The 19,023-nt window shown below is 48.3% G+C and overlaps 1 protein-coding gene across 1 annotated transcript in view; it reads right to left on the minus strand.

Annotated features, from left to right (window-relative positions):
• WNT9A (Wnt family member 9A) overlaps nucleotides 1-18,555 on the minus strand; it is a 64,263-nt gene extending 45,708 nt beyond the window's left edge. The window contains exon 1 of the mRNA XM_024219617.2: nucleotides 18,430-18,555. Within this exon, the coding sequence (XP_024075385.1) occupies nucleotides 18,430-18,524 (95 nt within the window). The 5' untranslated portion in view covers nucleotides 18,525-18,555. The remainder of the gene's footprint in view (nucleotides 1-18,429) is intronic.
• Between the last annotated feature and the right edge of the window lie 468 nt (nucleotides 18,556-19,023).

Raw genomic sequence — 19,023 nt, forward strand, 5'->3', positions numbered from 1 at the left:
TCCTGGCTGGAATTCCTGGCTGGGCTAGGCAGTGTACAACTGAAGTTCATTCCTAGCTACAGTCTGAAACTATTATTCTCCTCGTGGGACTGAAGAGAATTGAAGGTTTCCATTGCATCGGTCAGATTTCTTCCTTCTCCATCCTTCAAATTTAAGATATCTAAATAAAGGATCTCAGGCAGTTGACAGTAGCTCTTGTATAAGCCAAGGCTTGCTTTAACACCAGGCACATTGGACATTCATCTCCATCACTGCAGCCATATATTGCACCGTAAGTAGGTACATTGCTACACCCCAGCAGATGACGCTTTAAGCATCAGACTTGAATCAAGGCCAAATACCTTGGGACAAGGCTGGGGGAAGATTCCAGCTTTGTTAGCTTAGGCCACATGATCAATAGATCATTCTTTTGGTATTTTTCTTGGCATTCCTTTAGATGCTGCAATGGGAACAGTAGCTCCAGTCTGCAAGCAGCATGCTTCTGTTTTGCAGGGCATAGAGACAAGGTACTACTACCAGCAAGACATTTATATTCCAGTAGCACTCAGAGGTCTCAACGAAGATCAGAGATCTATGCAAGGTATATTAGATATGCATAATATGAGTTCCTGATCCAGAGAGCTTAAAGTCTTCAGTACACAAGAGAATTCTCATTTTACAAGAGATTAAGTAACTTGCCAGAGGTCACACCGATTGTGGCAGAGCCAGGAACTAAACCCAGATCGCTAGAGTCCCATTGCAGTGTCTTAAATGAGGAAGGATAGGCTGAGAGATCTAGCCTTCCCTGAAACAAAGTGAGACAAGTTTAGATCAGTCAACTATTGCCCAAGTACAACCCATCAGCGACAGTCCCTTAAAAAGGCCAACAGGGCATGCACGCACATATCCTCTGGGGGTCTTAGAGAGAGTGTCACCTGGTCAGACGGTAGGATGGCTCAAGCAGTCTGATTGCTAGATACTGCCTTTAAATTATAAATTAAAGGAGATATCCTATCTCCTAGAACTGGAAGGGACCTTGAAAGGTCATCGAGTCCAGCCCCCTGCCTTCACTAGCAGGACCAAGTACTGATTTTTGCCCCAGATCCCTAAGTGGCCCCCTCAAGGATTGAACTCACAACCCTGGGTTTAGCAGGCCAATGCTCAAACCACTGAGCTATCCCTCCCCCCTTTGTTGAGAACAAAATGACAGCTGGTGCAAGACAGTAACAGGCTGAGACAATGCTGTCCTACAGAACAAGAGCTGGATTTGTTCTTGCTGCAGGAGGCGGTTTTTGCTCTAGCCTGCAGTGCATTCATGCCAAGCAGCGCTTAGACCCATTGGGAGCCTGATCTATGGTGATCGGTCTTGGAATTCTTTACTGATTCTGGGGGGCACTTCAAAGCAAACTCTACCCCTGCTCCCATCCTAGACCTCTGGCTGAGTTAGGTATTTGCCAGCTCCTCTTTCTATAGCCACAATGTCACGAAGTGCTTCATTGAAGGTCCAGGCGCACCTGGCCAGGAATGTAGACAATGGCTGGGGATTTCTGCACTCATTGCTGAGAAGAGGCTAGTTTCATACACTTGGTGACACCACACTGGTCTTGCAATTAGACAGACAGACAGACGTTTAAAGACAAAGTTCTAACCTTGGCTACACCCACAACTCCCATTGACATAAGTGGGAGCTGCACGGACATATGGTAGATAAGGGCAGAATTTACCTGAAGCTTTAGGGTCTTGGTATTCTGAGGGGATCTCTCTGAGGGGTACCAGTAGAGTTAGTGTGTACAACAAGAAGCAGTCACTAATGTAGGCATTTGCTCAGAGTAAGTGCCTACAAGATCCGTGTCAGATTCCTTTAGAGAGACACTTGCTATGTGCCTGAGTTTTGAGACCAGTCTGTGCAAGAATGCAAGTTGCAGCCTGCTCCTCTTCCCTAGCTCTGAGAATCTCTTCTCCACCCAAGCCTGTGGGCTAGTACATAACCTGTCAGGAGACATTTCTCGAAGACACATGCTCACTCATTGGATTCTTCACCCTGGGCAATTTGTAGTGCACTGGACTGTGAGGACTAGCTGGGGAGAAATGAGAAGGATGCAGTTATGCTGCACTGCCAGACCAACCCACCCCACTCAAACCCTTGTTTGGCAGGGCTTTGGAGCTGTGCTCTGGCTCCGCTCCAGCTCCAGGCAAAATCCTGCAGCTCCACTGCTCTGCACTCTAGCTCCGGGCTCTGCTCCAAAGCCCTGGTTTGGTCCATCTTATGCTCTCCCTAGAAGGGCTCTTTCACCTCTGTCCTGGCCCAGTCTAATGAGATTTTGGATCTCTAGGGCCAACATACAAGACTGATCGGAAGCTGGTAGTGCCTATTCAAGCAAAGCCAGGGAAGAACTTGCTAACTTGACTGCATGCTACCTTTGAGCCCAAATGCAACAGCTGTTTCTTATAGAAGGGATCTTGTTGGGCCAAGCTAGGGTGGTGTATTGGGAGGGGTTATGTTGCCTGTGGGCTATCTGGGATCTGCCTGCAATTATGCAAGGCACACACACTGGGGGGGTGGGGGGGGGAAGAGGGGAGAAGAGAAAGGAGACAGAGACAGAGACACAGACTCTCCAGGTAGCTCCCAGCAGTTTTGTCACAGAGCTTGTGTCCCAGAAGAGATTTCCCCACTGACAGTGGCTAGAAAGCCTTTGATTGTAGGGGTGTGCAGAGGGCTGTGGGAATAGAATCCGGCTGGTTAGTTTGCTGTGTCTTTAGAGACCTGGGCTTTCATTTGAGCATTAGGATAGATGAGCCTAAAGTAGAGGCACCACCAGTGAGTTTTTAAAGGCAGCTTGTTTTTTTTAAACGCAACACTTGTTTGCATGGAGCACCCACCCCTTCAAGGCATGGCTGAGTAACCAGAAACTGAACTAGAGGGGTTCACAGAGCAGAATCAACACCTTGAGTGGCACATGGAAGTAGATGGAAGAGACCAGAGAGACTCCCAGCAGCTCACACTAAGTTCAGCATCTTGCAAATATCAGGCTGTAAAACAACTCAGTACAACCTGTTGGGCTAAGTGTGCCCAAGTCCAGGAGAGGACGACAACTAAGCACTCTTATTGGGAAAAGTCTCGTATATTTTCCTGCTCAGCAGTCCCTGCTCAGGCATCAGCTACCACTCATTCATTTCACCAAATGCACCATAAGAATGGCCATACTGGGTCAGACCAAAGGTCCATCTAGCCCAATATCCAGTTTTTGACAGTGGCCAATGCCAGGGGCTTCAGAGGGAACAAACAGAACAGGTAATCAAGTGATCCATCCCCTGTCGCCCATTCCCAGCTTCCAGCAAACAGGCTAGGGACACCATCCCTGCCCATCCTGGCTAATAGCCATTGATGGACCTATCCTCCATGAACTTTTCTAGTTCCTTTTTGCACTCAGTTATAATCTTGGCCTTCACAATGTCCTATAGCAATGAGTTCCACAGGTGTGCTTTGTATGATGAAATGCTTCCTTTTGTTTGTTTTAAGCATGCTGCCTATTAATTTCATTGGGTGACCTCTGGTTCTTGTGGGATAAGGAGTAACGAATACTTCATTTACGTTCTCCACACCAGTCATGATTTTATAGACCTCCATCATATCCCCCCTTAGTCGTCTATTTTCCAAGATGAAGTTCCAGTCTTATTCATCTCTCCTCACATGGTCTCACACAGAGCTGGGGGAATATTAAACTTGGGAATCTTTTATACACCTGATCAGCAACAGAAACAGCCATAAATAAGGCACCTCATGAAGATGGAACTGGAAGTGTCTGACTGGCGCTTAGCCTAACAGGTGTTCCTACGAAAGGTTTGAGTTGAGCCAATTCTACCCAGGCACAAAGTTAACAAACAGCTGAAATCAGTGGGAGCCTCTACTTATGCCAGGTTAGAATGACCAACAGATTGAGGTGGGAATACTGGGGGGGGGGGGGGAGGAGAAGAGATATTTCAGGAATGTCTAAGATAGGAGCACAAATCCCACCAATTCACAAGAGGACTTGTGGCTAAATCACTAAGGCACTTTAGAAAGTCTCCCCTTTAAAAAAAATTAACAAAGCCTTCTCCAAACAGCAAGATCGTCAATAGATGAGAATTAGTGACAACGTTATTCCTTCAAGTGGACTAAGGAACCCAACTGGTAACCTCACTGGGACTCCATGGAACGGTCAAGGATTATGTGGGTGGGATCACAGCAGAGGAGGGAAGCCACTTAATTCACCTGCTACTGCCAGTGCAAGTGCTCCCTCTCAGATATTATCTAGTCCAGAATGCCAGAACCCCATGGCTTAGGTCTACTTCCCTTGGGAGATGTGCTATAGTACATATTCTGCAGTTCTTGGAAGGACATAGGAGACAATTGAGTCCTGCTAAGCTCCTGAATGACCTTGAGGCAGTACCTCCAAGGATGGAGCAATGCACATAGCTTCTCTTATCCTTCCACAACAGTGGTGGGACAGTCATTACATCACCACCCAATAAAAAAGTCTGGTGTAATTAAGTAACTTCCGTTTTTGGAGTCTTCTGGTACAGCCCCCCCCCCCCCCCCCAGTTTAAAGCAGCATTTTTGCAGCAGCTACTCCTTTTGACAAAAGGAGTTTTTATTCCAGGCTTTCCTAGATACTTACCCATCCAGCAGAGCTACAAGACCATTGGTAAATTAATGAAAACAGACCAACATGACTTTTCTTCCAGTCTCTTCCTGTAAGAGCTGGTGAATGAGCAATCTAGACTTCTAATGAAGACTTGCTACTCTTAATAGAAAGAAGGTTGACTTGGGATCTGTGTAGTAATACTGTAAGGTTTACTAGTATGGATCTGTCTCATCATGGAAGGTGATGCAGTAGGTGCATTCCAAGTCAGTACAAGCTAAGTTTTAACACCAGATCTATTCCAGTTTACACATGCTCAGAGTATCTATTATGTGTCTTATGCAGTACAGAGTTGCCCATTTGCAACCCATGGGAAAGTTGAAGTATATATTTAAAATATTCCCCTCACCTCAAGTTTTTGTAAAGAGCTCCCCACCCTTGACTCTTCTGGAAGAACGATTTAATATTAGAAGCACAAGCAAAGAACCACACATCAGAAAGTTGTTTTGACCATTTCAAATATGAAGTTGTTTGCAACAGCTATATAAAAAGCTACTCTGATTTTTCCATCTGCCAGAGCAAGTCCCTTGAGTTTAGCCAATATGTTTATCTATGTAAAGTCATGAAATACTCCCTGTTCTAGTTACTACTTTGCACTGTGCTGCTACCATAAGGAGTAGAGCTTACTGTGGTAGATTAAAAAAAGTCTGAGATTTTAACCAAGATCAGCTTTTGATCCAGCAGAGGTCAGATTCTGGATCTAGATTGCACTTGGGGACTGCATGAGTATGAAGTCAGTTTTATTTTGCAGTCTCAATTTTAGAAGTAAAAGGGAGTTCTGTAACAGAACTACATTTTGTAGAAACATGATAGCTCATTTTGCAGCATCTGACATTAAAAAGGATGAGATGCAGCACTAAATGATTTCTGACTTGGTTATCTTGATCTATTTTAGACACTGGAATAGTTCATTAGCACTTGGCTTTTATGACTTTCTTGTGATCTATATTAAACAAAAACATGCAAGGCTATCTAAAGAGATAGAAACTTATTAGGACTTTGTCAGGATTTCCAAGCCAGTCTAGCTCCCATAGACTCCTTTGAAAATCCCGGTCTAAAAGAAATATGTAGGCCAACACTTTACCCCTTCTATTGAAAATCAAAATTCGGCCTTTAAGGTTTTATCCTCCCACTCCCCAGCCTCCCAAATGAAGGTTTGTTTTAAACCAAGACAGTTGCACTTAAGCTCTTTAGCTTTTCTCTCACACTCCACTGGCTTGGCTTCCATTTGAATTGGACTAGTTCTCCAGCAGTGGGATCTGACAGATCAGGATGAGTACGTGGACACGTGTGTATATTGGCTGGTTACAACCAGGGCTACCTAATGCTCAGTATTTGGTAGGGGTACAGTCTTCAGAGCACATCACAAGATCTCTGCCACCATGTGGTCTAAGATGTAGCTTTAGATCACAAGCTTCTAGATACTGTATTTTCCTACTGTGCCTGGCCCAGCTGCCCCACTTAGAACCTAAGGGCTACTCACTGAAGTGCATTTCTGTACTGTTTTGCTTGCAGGTTCAGACAGTGGTACATGACATTAGCATGCCACTAGCAATAAGCAAGCTTCAAGCAACATGGAGAAGGGTGCTTCTTCATAACCAGTTCCAAGCCTTTAGATTGAGTTTTCCATCTCAGTTGAGAATTAAGGTCAGATGCTTAATGTGGGCAGGGAGGGTTGAAAAATGGTTTCCTCCCCGTGTTTATACATCACTGTTACTATTGGGGGGAGGGAGAGAGAGAGAGAGAGAGAGAGAGAGAGAGCACACAAACGTCAACGCCTGTTCCCCACATTGGATTTGACAGGTGGGTTTCTTTCACTCCATATAAGAGCCAGTTAGCTCTGCTGGCTTGTACCACACTAAATTGGAGCTGAATACAAGGTGATCTATGGAGTCTTGTAGTCTTTCATGAGGCTTCACTAGGGGTCTCATGCAAAGCACTCAAGGGACTGGGAGCTTTTCCAGTGACTTTTGGATCAGTCCCTAGAAGTGCCAAGATTGGTTGGCGTCATTTCCATTCAGGAGCCAACAGCCTCACTTACTGCACTGTGACAATAGCTAAAGAGGCCTGTACTATCTGAGGCCTGTAGATTAAAAGGCTAAGAGGGACCATTATGATCTGGCATGACCAAGCACAGAACTTCATCTCATGTTCAGTAATGGAATTCACCCCATCCTTTGGGAAGCTGCTCCAGTGTTAATTACCCACACTGAAAAATCTGCATTGTATTTCCAACTTGTCTAGCAGGTGAAGCCACCCATCCATTGGCTCTTCTTTGTCTGGTAGGTTAGAGCATCCTCAAACTTGAGGATGTCTTATCCCTGTGTAGGTACTGTCTGGACTGATCAACTCACCTTTTAACCCTCTGATGATTTCAGAAGCTTGAACTCTTAGTTGATTCATAGTCTGGAAAATGCACCTTAAACATGTGTCAACTCTTCTGTGAGCCTTTCGTTATTTAACATCCTTTTTAGAGTGGATGTCTGAACTGCACATATTCCAGTAGTGGAATCCCCAATGCCATGTACAATGGCATATCACCTCTTCATGCTTAGTACGCCCCTAGTTATACAGCCGAGTATGGTAACAGCCCTTTGGGGAGTTCATGACCAATGCAGTGATCCCTGCCTTCTACCCCAGTTGCTTTTCAGTGTCACCATCTCCTCAAATAAGGGATAAAGAAAACCATGGGGGGGGGGGGAACTATCCTAGAAGTACCCCACATTTTCCTCCTTTCTGCCCTGAAAGGATCTCACTGATGGTTAGCCCAGCAGAGCATCCCATATTACAAATATTTTCCTTGGGCTAGCAATGAACAGATGGGAAGGGGAGGGGGACAAGCAAACATTGACATGACCTAGAGTCTGGTGGGACAGTTCCCTAGTCTGAATGTATCAGGTTGGTCTTTGTTCCGTTTAAACCCCTTCTGTTCACAGCCCCACCACCAACCCACTCTGCAACTTAATTCAATTAACAGCCACTGAATAAGATTTAGGCAACTTGGTTAGTCTGTGGTAAATCATGAGCCCTTTAATAATTAAACTCATGAGCTTTCTGTATTGGGGTGGTAGGGCTGCAAACTGGACTTCCTTTCATTGTGGTTAGCAGCTTCCAAAAAGCAAGTTAATCATTGACCTGCCCCTTCACCAGGAGATCAGAGTCCTAAAGATTTCAAGTGTCAAGTTCTGCATAGCCAGTCCCCTGAAAGAAAAGAACCTGCCAAGTCAGACACTAAAATCCTCAGACCTGATGATCTCCTCCTTAAGGAGTGATTGACAGTTGCACCTAGAAGCCCCAGCCAAGGTTGGAGCCTGGTTGTACTAGGTGTTACAGGAGCAGGGTTACCTACTGAGGTGGTGAACATCAGGGTAAGAGACAAAAAGCATTAGCCCCATTTACAGCAATAGAAGAAATTGTAGCAGAGCCAGGAATTGAACCCAGGCCTCCTGAAGTGCAAGGCCATCCTTCTGCTCCCAAGACTGTAGGGCAATTTCCCCCTGGTCTCCTTGCACACTGGTGGCAGAGGGAGCCTATATAGGGTGACCAGATGTCCTGTATTTAAAGGTACAGAACCTGTTTGGGGACTTTTTCCTTATATAGGCACCTGTAGTGGGGCAGCTGCCCCACTCCCCCAGAAAAGGGGTTGAAAGCAGCCCTGGAGAGGACTGCAGCAGGGAAAGGGATTAAGAACGGCTGGGGGAAGCTGACTGGGTAGCTGACCACAGCTGTAGCCAGCTCAATCAGGGCCCCAGCAGCTGGGAGGAGAGTCTCTCTCTAGCTTCTGAGAGAGAAGGACCAGGCTTCCTCGGAGCTGAGAAGGGTACCTGAGGTGAAGCAGTGCTGGGGAAGGGCAGAGGGAGCTGGGGAGCTCCAGCCTGGTAAAACCCCAGGCTGCAGGCCTTGCTAAAAAGGCCAAAAAGGTACTGGGGTGGCAAGGAGACAGCCCAGAGATAGGCAAAGGCAGCAGGTCCTAACCCCCTTGCTGATGAGTGGTTCATAGACTGCAGTCTGCCCCAGTGAGCAGGGGCTAGATGGTGACTGACAGTAGCCGCTGTGGCAAGATGTGGAATAGAGGGTTGGGGTTCCCCTGGATAGGGAGACCCAGATTGTGGGTTACTGCTGGGGGCAGACCCCTGATGTAAAGGGCACTGGGGTGCGGGAGGGACACAGGGGTCAGCAGCAGGTGAGACACCGGCCCACAGAGGGTGCTCTGGGCTGGAAGAGCTAATTCCCAGGACGACCAGCAGGAGGCGCCACACCAGTGAGTCATTATCCCCCACCCTGTCCCGTTTTCACCGTTGCTATCAAGTCACCCTAAGCCTATAGTTCCCAGCAAGTTAAGCCCCCACATATGATTTGTGCATCCAGGTCTGAAAGCACAGGCCTTCACTTTCTGCTGCAGCAATAGCAAGTCTATTACAAGGTCAGACTGCATCAGGTCTACGGGCAAGAGCTACCCTCTAAGCCTTTCAGGTGCTTCTCCGCCTTCAGGGCAGTCCAGTACTCCCGTTAGGCAGGCTAAAACATAAATGCTTCTTCATCTGCTCTTCTGTAAGTGGTTCCCTCCACAGAGGGGGAATAGTTAAAAGCTGCTTCTTGAATTCACCAGGTCAAGGCCTACAATTTGGGAACTGGAGATCATGGTTTGTTGATCATATCCATTAAAAGAAGCCCCCACACATGCACCTCACTCATTTTAAAGGGGTGAAGAAACTACTATTCCAGCTCAGGACCAAACCAAATGCTTCCTCATTTACTCCCATGAAATGAGAGATGAAAGGCAGAGTCTTGAACCGATGTCCCATGTAGGAAAGGGACTAGAGAATCTCACCCTTGCTCAGTTCCCTCTTCTGCTACTCTTGATTATGGTCATTGTTTGGATTCCAAGACCACACATTTGGGTCTGAAGGATTGAGACCTCTGTATGGACCACTGGGGTCATTAAAAAGTGCCATGGGAGCGTTAAACAGCATTGAGGGGTGTTAGACCCACACTCCTGGCCAGATTCCAATTTTGGGAATTACATTCTGCCTATGTAAATTCCAGCTGTAGATTCAACTGGATACAGTATTCATCACAGCTCATTTTTCTAAACAGCTGCTGCGTTTCATTCTGGAGAAAAATGAACTAGACGATGGTACTTGTTATAACACAGTCAGGCCTGTACTTTTGACTAGTCCATAGCCTATACCACAGTTCAAGAACCTGCAGAATAGACTCAAGGTGTTGCCTATGCACCACTTTCCCTAGATCACACTACCATCCAATGTCTGCTGCAGAAATTCCCTACATGGAAAGGCAATATTAGGATAGTATTTAGAGTATGTTTACATTGTGTCTCCAATTGCCAAAAAGTCAAAGAAATATAAAACTAAGGATTCTTACCCAAGGTGCTATAATGAAGAGAATTACCAAGTATCCAGACAGTAGTCTCTTATCAAGTGGTCCCACAGAAGTCATGAGTTCCAGTATCAGGCAATACCCAAACTAAAGGGCAAGTGCTTCATGGCCTGCCAGGACAGAAATGCTTATGGACCAGTAAGTGGTTCTTAACACTGGAGTGGACCAGGAGGGAAAAAAAGTCACTCCACATTGCAGGAGAAGTGCCAAAGGTGGGCGTAGGACATCCCCTGGGATGTGGAAGGAGAGTCAGCCTGCATCTGGTACCAGAGAAGGCATTCCTGAGTGGAAAGTGTTGCACTGGCTTGTGACTCAGCCAGCCTGCCCTGACTCCAGAGGTAGCTATAGCAATCCATGTGTAGAGTACAGATCAGTGAGGTTTATGAAGAACATTGGGGTCTGTTAAGATGGACCACCACTAACACAATTGTTAGGTAATGTTATTACCTTGTCTTGTCATGTGTTTGCAATGGGACAGATCTGACGACTTAAGCTAGGGTTTTTCTGCCAATGGGACGGACAGACACACACCTCTGCTTCCTACTCACCTGCAGTAGTGTGGCACACATGACTGGCCTTAATGATCTGAAACCCAAACAGGACACTGCTAATCTCCTCATCTGTTACTTCGGAGGCCAATAATGCAAAGTCCACAGGGATTCCCTGAATGTTATCCTAACATCTGCCCTACAAAGAAAAGTGGAGGAGCAAAATAACCCAAAGCTTTTAAGCTACAGGAAAAATGAGGGGGAAAATGAAGTGCAATGCCTTCTTGGGGATTTTCCTTTTAGCTTTGGGCTGATCCAAGCTACCCCCCTCCACTATCAAAAAAATGGTTTTGATAAAAGTTTGGCACATCCTATGCAGCTCGTCTAAGTGCTCTTCATATTCAGGAAGCAAATATCTTTAACAATCACTCATGGAAGAGAAGAAGCCAGTCTGTAGGAGATGCCTTCATATGGCATGCACCACTGTTTGTAGTTGTGTTCTGCCTTACAATACACTTTACCCTAGCAGTTGTGTTGTCCTTTCCTCAAGGTGTGTCCCAAATCACTGAAAATCTAGGTTCTTAATAAGAGAACAAGGCCTGTCTCACATTAGCAGAGAAAGCCTGTTGTCAGTTCAGTTTGGGAGACTCAGGTACTATAGCGATGAGGCCAATTAAGAGCCTAGATTGATCTAGGTCACCTAGTTTACCCTAAGGGGCTAGTATAGGATGGTTTCCTATAGCATGTTCTCTAGACCAGAAGTTCACAACCTTTTTCTTTCTGAGCCTCCCCCTCCCAACAGGCCATAAAAAACTTCACAGCCCACCTGTGCCACAACTAGTTTTCTGCATATAAAAGCCAGGGCCAGCACTAAGAGGTAGCAAGCAGTGCAATTGCCTGGGGCCCCATACCACAGGGGCCCCCCAGGAAGCTATGTTTCTCAGGCTTTAGCTTCAGTCCAAGAAGAAAGGGCTCAGGGCCCCAGCTTCAGACCCATGTGGTGGGACTTCAGCTTTCTGGCCTGGGCCCAAGTGAGCCTAACACTGGTCCTGCTTGGCAGACCCCCTGAAACCCTCTTGCAGGCGCCCAGGAGTCCCCAGGCCACAGGTTGAGAGCCACTGCTCTAGACTTTATGAAGTCAGTCATACAGATACAAGGGAGGAAGACTTCCCCTCCCCCCCCCTTCCCTTGGCAGACTCCTTGTCTGTCATCACAGGTCTTTCTCCCCTACCCAGTGTTCATAGAACCATAGGACTGGAAGGGACCTTGAGAGGTCATGAAGTCCAGTCCCCTGCTCTCATGGCAAGACTTTAAGTATTATCTAGACCACCCGACAGGTGTTTGTCTAACCGGTTCTTAAAAACCTCCAGTGACAGATTCTACAGCCTCCCTAAGCAATTTGTTCCAGTGCCTAATCAGCCTGACAGTTGGGAATTTTTTCTAATGTCCAACCAAAACCTCCCTTGCTGCAATTTAAGCCCATTGCTTCTTGTCCTATCCTCAGAGGTTAAGAACAATTTTTCCACCCACCTCCTTGAAGCAGCCTTTTATATACTTGAAAAGCACTAGCATGTCCCCCCTCAGTCTTCTCTGCTCTAGACTAAAAACCCATTTTTCCAATCTTTCCTCATAGGTCATGTTTTCTAGACCTTTAGCCATTTTTGTTGTTCTCCTCTGGACTTCTTCCAGTTTATCCACATCTTTCCTGAAATGTGGCACCTGGAACTGGACACAAAACTCCAGCCGAGTCCCTGTCAGCACATAGTAGAGTATTCTGTTTGAAGACAGTTTAGTACTCTTGGAATAAACACGTTAGGCCTCCTTGGGCTACCACCATATATTCTTTCCATCTCTAGTGTCTCCATTCAGACTTGTTTGGGCACCACACCACCACTACTCCAGGAACAACGCTTGTGACCAGACACTTCCAATCTAATCTCACACTGAGCACATCAGTTGACAAACACCTGCTTTTCCTCCAAGTGGAAGAGATTTGGGATTAAAGGGACAGGAGTCATGAGATCCAAGTTCCAATCTGTTACAGATCTGCAGTCTGACTTCAGGCAAATCAACAGTGTATGCCTTTTCCTTCTATTACATGATAATGTTGACCCACCTTTGTAAAGTGCTTTGAGTTTCATGGACAGAGCACTGTATAACCAGGGGACTACAAACACGGTCTTGTGCAATTCTAGCAATTAAGATTCTTCTACAGCATGTACACAAAGCAAGAAACTGCGATGAACTAAGATCAGGAAAAAACAGGCTATATTTCTCCCTCTTTTCTTCCCCTCCTCCCACTCCATCACTTTTCAGCTACTCTACAATTCAATGGATCACTCTCAAGAGAGGGGCCTTCATGGATCCAGAGAAGAAAATTAAGGAGCCCCCTCTATTGTGTTCACACCATCAATCTACTGCATTCTAGAGGGACACTCATCCTTGCTAGACCAGCCTGCTACTTCTGCAGTCTCTCCTTTGCAGGCGAGCAGACACCAGCGTTACTGCATGCTGACACAATCTCGTTAACATGTAACCATGCACAATTCCCGTCCCAGTGGCACTAATTACTGGGTAGGCCACCCATTTGGAAACACTGAATTCTTTCCCTGAAACAATTAGTTTGGGTGGAATGTGGCGGAGGGAGGAAGGGAAGAGAAGGCATCATCCACAGCTGTCTCAATTCCTTTTCAGACTGCGGAACGGAGCAGCCAAGTTTGGAGCTCCAGGGTGACATCTGTTTAACACGGCCGCCTGCAGTTCACCCCTCTCTGCGTGGAGACTTTAAAGAGTCGCTACGGAGATGTTTAAGGCTCCTAGGAAAGGCTCCACAAAGAAGTGAAGTCCATTTTAACGGCCTGAAGAGGAGTATTGCCACATAGGGGTGCGTGCTGAAGGCCAAGCTAGATTCGCACTAGACACCTCGGTGCTTTAAAAGCAGGTCCTGCTGACAGGATGAGGCAGATTCTGCTCTGCTACACGGGTGTAAATCCCAGGTACGCTGAAAGAGGGTATATGTTGGTTAATCTGGTATAGATCTAGGAGCAGAATTTGACCTGCAGAATTTCCCCTGGAGATTAGGTTCCTAGTGCAGTTTTCACTTTAGTCTCATACCTAACTGAGGAGTCTCACAGGAGATTTTTGCAAGGGGGCTGATCAGCTTTCTGACTTGGGCCAAGGGGAGTCAGCACAGCCCATGCTGCCTGGCAGGGAAAAAGAAAAAATCAATCACATGCATGTTTGTAAGAGTCACCTAGAGGCCTGCTGGGTGTCTTTTCACCCAGGCTCTGGCTTGTAAAGCAGAAGCACTTCCATTCTCAACAGTAGGGGTGCCCGTACTAAAGAGTGCAGCGCACCCAAGTATACCTTCCATGCACACTGTGCATCCACAACAATGCCTGATTTACAAGGACCATGAACCCGGTTATTGAATATTCTTGTGTGTAAGAAGGCTCAGTGAGCATGATCTCTGCTTTAGTCCTCTTAAAGAACAATGAAGAGATTAGCAGCAGATGCTAATCATTTGCAGGGCTCTAACCAAACAGAAAAGATGCTTAATTTACATAAGCAAACTTCATTTTGCACAGCAAAATCCCCAGGACCTGGGATGCTCACCTAGCAGGATAGAACAGCTGGCATTTCCCCCCCACAAGATGCTTTAGAATAATCAAGCCCAAGTCTGGAGAATTCAAGTAGCAACACAAACAACCCCTCTGCTCAGCAATGCAAGAAATTCCCTGAGACCAAGAAGGGAATCTGGAATTAAGTCGGGCACAGTGGACATTGCACCTCTCTCTTGAACCAGGCTATTAGTTTTGAAGTGCCTATAATCTAAACTGACTGTTGGAAGCTGGCTTTAGGAAAGGCTACTCCTAACAGCTGCAATAGACTACCTGTTCCACTACAACATTAGCACTGCGTGATTTAAACAGATCTCAGAACAATCCCCATCCAGCATAGAGAGTAGAGTCAGAATGCAAATGCTTAGTGCCGTCTGCTATTTTAGATGATGCATGATGTGGTTTGCAGAAGGCACAAACTTCCATGTGCTCACAGGACTGCAGGACCCTTACCACAAAACCCTCACAAAATGGGAGGTCTTCTCTCACGAAGCTAGCCCAGGAGCAAAGAGTTAAACAGCATGGGTTTGGGAAGGGAGCTTGCAAGCCGCAGTGTTTTGAGACGTTTGCCAGACCACAGAGCAAGACAATAGACCTGGTCTTACTGGAAGAAGAAATCTCAGCTCCCCTGTGGGTGGTTTACTAATGGATTGTGTGGCTCAAGGTGCTGGAGTATACAAATCCCAGAGACAGAACCTAGATTCACTATTAGATTTCACGTTCGTTTACTGGACTGGCTCTCCCGATCCCACTCCACCCTGCTCCCTCTACCCATTACAAGCTGATCCCATTTCAAACAGATTCTTTGAAGAAGAAAAAAAAAAAAAGAAAGAACCCCACAATGCTTCCCCCAGCCACTGGGAGTGGAACTACACCAGGATTAACAGAGCGTGAAAGACAGACTGCTTCAGTGTCTGAACTCAAATTTCTCTACCGAGATCAGTTGGAGGTTTTAGCCCAGTGACTGATACGGGAAGCAAAGCCAGCAGCAATTATAGATAGATCTAGTGATAAAAGGGAAAGCCAGATCTTCAATAGGATGCAGAGGTAAAGCAGGAGAAGAAACCAAGTTGGGGGGGGGGGGGAGAAATGTACTTTTTCCTCCTTTCATATGTTTAGCTTTAGACTTCAATTCAGAATATTGAGAGAATGGATCCTCCCAGAGAAGAGGACAAAAAAAAAAAAAAGCAAACTTTCCCATGAAAATATTCTATTTTCTTTGAGAACAGGATACACCTGCAAGTCTCCTCCAGTCAATTCCCCTCCACTCCACTGGCTTCATTAATGGGTTGACGGACCCCTCTGCTGGTGCCACTGTGAAACGGCATGCAAACCCCAGTCTTTCAAACTTGGGGAAGACGTAACAGGTGACAAGAGCAGGGAAGTCACGGGTGGACCCATGCTAGCCGCACACCAAATCCACACTGCAAGAGAGAGGACCAAGACTCTTGGTCCAAGAGGCGCCATGTAGCCAAGGAAAAGGTGTATTCCGGGAGAGCAGTGAAGAAAGCACACTCCAGAAAAGCCATGTGCTTGCTGTTACAGGGCAATCTGCACAACAGGAACCAGTCTTGTGCTTTGTAAGCATTAAGCAAACTAAGCTGCATGCAAGAAGAGTGAAAGCTGTAAACATCAAACCAAAACCCCATGCTTCCTGTCTCACTTTTCTTTACCTGCAGACTAGAAAGGGTAGCACTGGAAAGTTTTCTGATCTTTAGTATATACCAAAGAGAAGCAACAAGGAGTCTGGTGGCACCTTAAAGACTAACAGATTTATTTGGGCATAAGTGAGTAAAAACCTCACTTCTTCGGATGCATCGAGAGAAGAGTTGTCAATACATTTCCTCTAAGAGAGAAAGCGAAGACACTAGAGCCAGAACAGTTGAACCAGATAAATCTGGTGCGTTTAAACCAGAATATACCAATTCAGAAACTACATTAAAAGCCCACATGCACGCTCTGAGACTGGAGAGTCTTGAGATGGGGGGGGGAAGAGACTTGTTCTTGCTGTTCTTTGATTTCCTGTCCAAAAAGCAGTTATAGGAGCAGTGATCGGACACTTTCAATAGAACAGCAAGCGGGGGGGGGGGAGAAATCGAGGATTTGAGTGATTTTTTCTATAAAACAGTTTGTAAATATCTGGATTTTGCAAGTGTGTTTTATGGTCATTAACTTGGTGGGGAGAGCTGTGGTTTGGGGTGGGGGGAGAACAGAGGAGAATTTATCCCTAAGGAGGCTTCCCATGATGTACTGCAAGTTTAGACAACTGAACAACAAAACCACACCTAGCAGAGTGTGCAGATCCCTTCTCCATCCTCTAGATCCCAAAGCAATCACTCCCTCACACAGACAGACATTCAAGTTTTCCCGGCTACTGCCAGTTTTTTTTTAAGTCACGTTTGGTTTATGAAAATAAAGAGTAGTCGGATTGCAGAGACTCATGGCCCCTAAACAGAATAGCTATGGAGACAGGAAGAGCTGGATCCCTAGGACAGACACACAAACGTGCCTTTTGCCATTGTATAACGTGCCCTTAAGTTGCACCGTATGCAGAAAGAGAGGGAAGGGGGTGGGTGGACCACAACCATAAGAAAAATATCTGCTTGGAGACTACACTGTTCCCCACCACTAAACATTACAGGAAAGACAAACTAAGACTCCAGAATCAGCACAATTTTTTTTTTTTTTAAATCAACCCCAGTTAAAATGATCTCAGTCAGTCTGCCCAGGCTACAGGGAGAGATTCAAAGCAGACGCCAAATACAAGAGCCATGAATACAGCGCTGCAATTACTATAAGAAATAGGGAAGGGGGGGGGGGAGAAATCCCACTTAACACACAAACAAACAGCTCCCAAGCAACAACCTGCAGCTTCTAGACTCCCAGTGATTAATGACAAGGTGGAATTCAAGAGGAGAAGCAACGTCCCGCGCCCGCTTTCCAGAGGCTTGACAACAAGCGAGGTTCCTGGGGCCGGGGGACTCCACCAGTTGCCAACACTCCATTGCGGGGGGAAACGGGGAGGAGAGGCTGGGTCCGGTTTGTGTCCCTTCCACGCACCCCTCTTTCTCTCTCTGCTGTTCCGTGCGGACTGAGCACACTCCGCCGGCTCCCAGGGCTGGCCCCCGGCTCACACCCGCCAGCTGAGGTCAGTTCCAAGAACTCGCCGAGCGGGTCACCCACAGTAAAGTGTTAGGGGGAACTGGCTCCCAAGGGCTCTCGCCTCGAGGGGAAGGCGGGGGGTGCCCAGATGTGGGCTAGATCACTGGCCTCGACCCACCCCAGGCCGTCAGGAAGTGGGGGGCACTGACACAGTCCTGGCACCAGGCCAGAGGAGCATCCTCGCTCTCGAGGGCCAGAGATGGGGGCTCCCCCCATATGATCAGCACAAGCCAAGCACTTTGCAGACAGCCCCAGCGCGCCCCGGGCAGCGCGCCCCCAGCCTGGTACAGGGCGCAGAGACAGAGGGTGCGGGGGACTAGACCATGGAAGGAGATGCCCCGCCTGACCGGCCCGAAGGAGGAGACGGGAGGGTCCCGGGGCGCCGCTGAGCAGGAGGGGGGGCGCAAGGTGCAGCGAGGGGCGTTCACAGCGCACACGGGCTAGGTGCGAGACGCGCAGGACTGCGAGCGCCAGGGGCACCGAGAGGGACGGCTGAGTGCAGACTGGGGGGAAGGAGGGTGCTGGGCTCACTGAGGCGAGGGTGCAGGGGGAGATGCTTTGGGAGCGGACTGCTGAGGGGGAAGTGAGGGTGCAGGGGAAGCTGCCTTGGGAGAAGTGGGGGGTGCAGGGCGCGGGGGAAGCTGCATGGGGTGCCGGATGAAGCTGCCTTGGGGGAAGCAGGGGTGCAGGGCACACTGAGGTGGGGTGCAGGGGGAGCTGCCATGGGGAAACAGGGGTTCAGGGGGAGCTGCCTTGGGAGAAGTGGGAGGTGCAGGGCGCGGGGAAGTGGGGGTAGCTACATGGGGTGCAGGGGGAACTGCCTTGGGAGAAGTGGGAGGTGCAAGGCGCACTGAGGTGGGGTGCCGGATGAAGCTGCCTTGGGGGAAGTGGGGGAAGCTACATGGGGGTGCAGGGCGCACTGCCTTGGGGAAGGGGGGTGCAAGGCGCACTGAGGTGGGGTGCCGGATGAAGCTGCCTTGGGGGAAGTGGGGGTGCAGGGCGCGGGGAAGTGGGGGAAAGTACATGGGGGTGCCAGATGAAGCTGCCTTGGGGGAAGTGGGGGCGCCGCTAAGGGGCCGGGGCGCCCGGCGGACCTACCCGAAGTAGGCGGCGGAGGGTCCCGGGGCGCCGCCCAGCAGCACTAGGAGCGCGCAGGAGGAGAGCCATCCCAGAAGGAGGTGTCCATCCAGCATTTTGCTGCAGCGCTAGGGCTGATCATCTCGTTTCCCCGCAGAGCCCGATGAGGCTCCGGCTACCCGAGCCGCCTTCTTATAGCCTGGGAGGCAGCGAGTGCCCAGCCGGGAGCGGGGCGGGGCCCCTCCCACAGGCCACGCCCACACGCCGTGAGGGCTCGGCGGGGAGGGGCGGGGACGACTGGGGAGGGGCGTGGTTAGGAGCTCAGGCTCCGCCCCCAGCAGAGGCCGGCACATGCGACTGTGAGGGGCGGGCTGGGAGCAGCTGCAGCAGGGCAGGCTGGAAGTCACAGGGAAAGAGGCAGGCAGATATAGCGGGCTGGGCGGGAGGGGAGTGATCGAGGCACGGAGTGCGTGTGTGTGTGTAAGAGAGAGCCTGTGCATGAGTGTGAGAATCAGCTGTGTGAGCGTGATTGTGCACCACGAGCGTGAGAATGAAGCGCATGGCTGCGATTGTGTGCGTGAGCGTGAGAATCAGCTGCATGAGTGTGATTGTGCG

The sequence above is a fragment of the Terrapene carolina genome, unplaced genomic scaffold, assembly GCF_002925995.2.
Source record: "Terrapene carolina triunguis isolate 2854851 unplaced genomic scaffold, T_m_triunguis-2.0 Scaffold111, whole genome shotgun sequence".
NCBI classification, from domain to species: domain Eukaryota; kingdom Metazoa; phylum Chordata; order Testudines; family Emydidae; genus Terrapene; species Terrapene triunguis.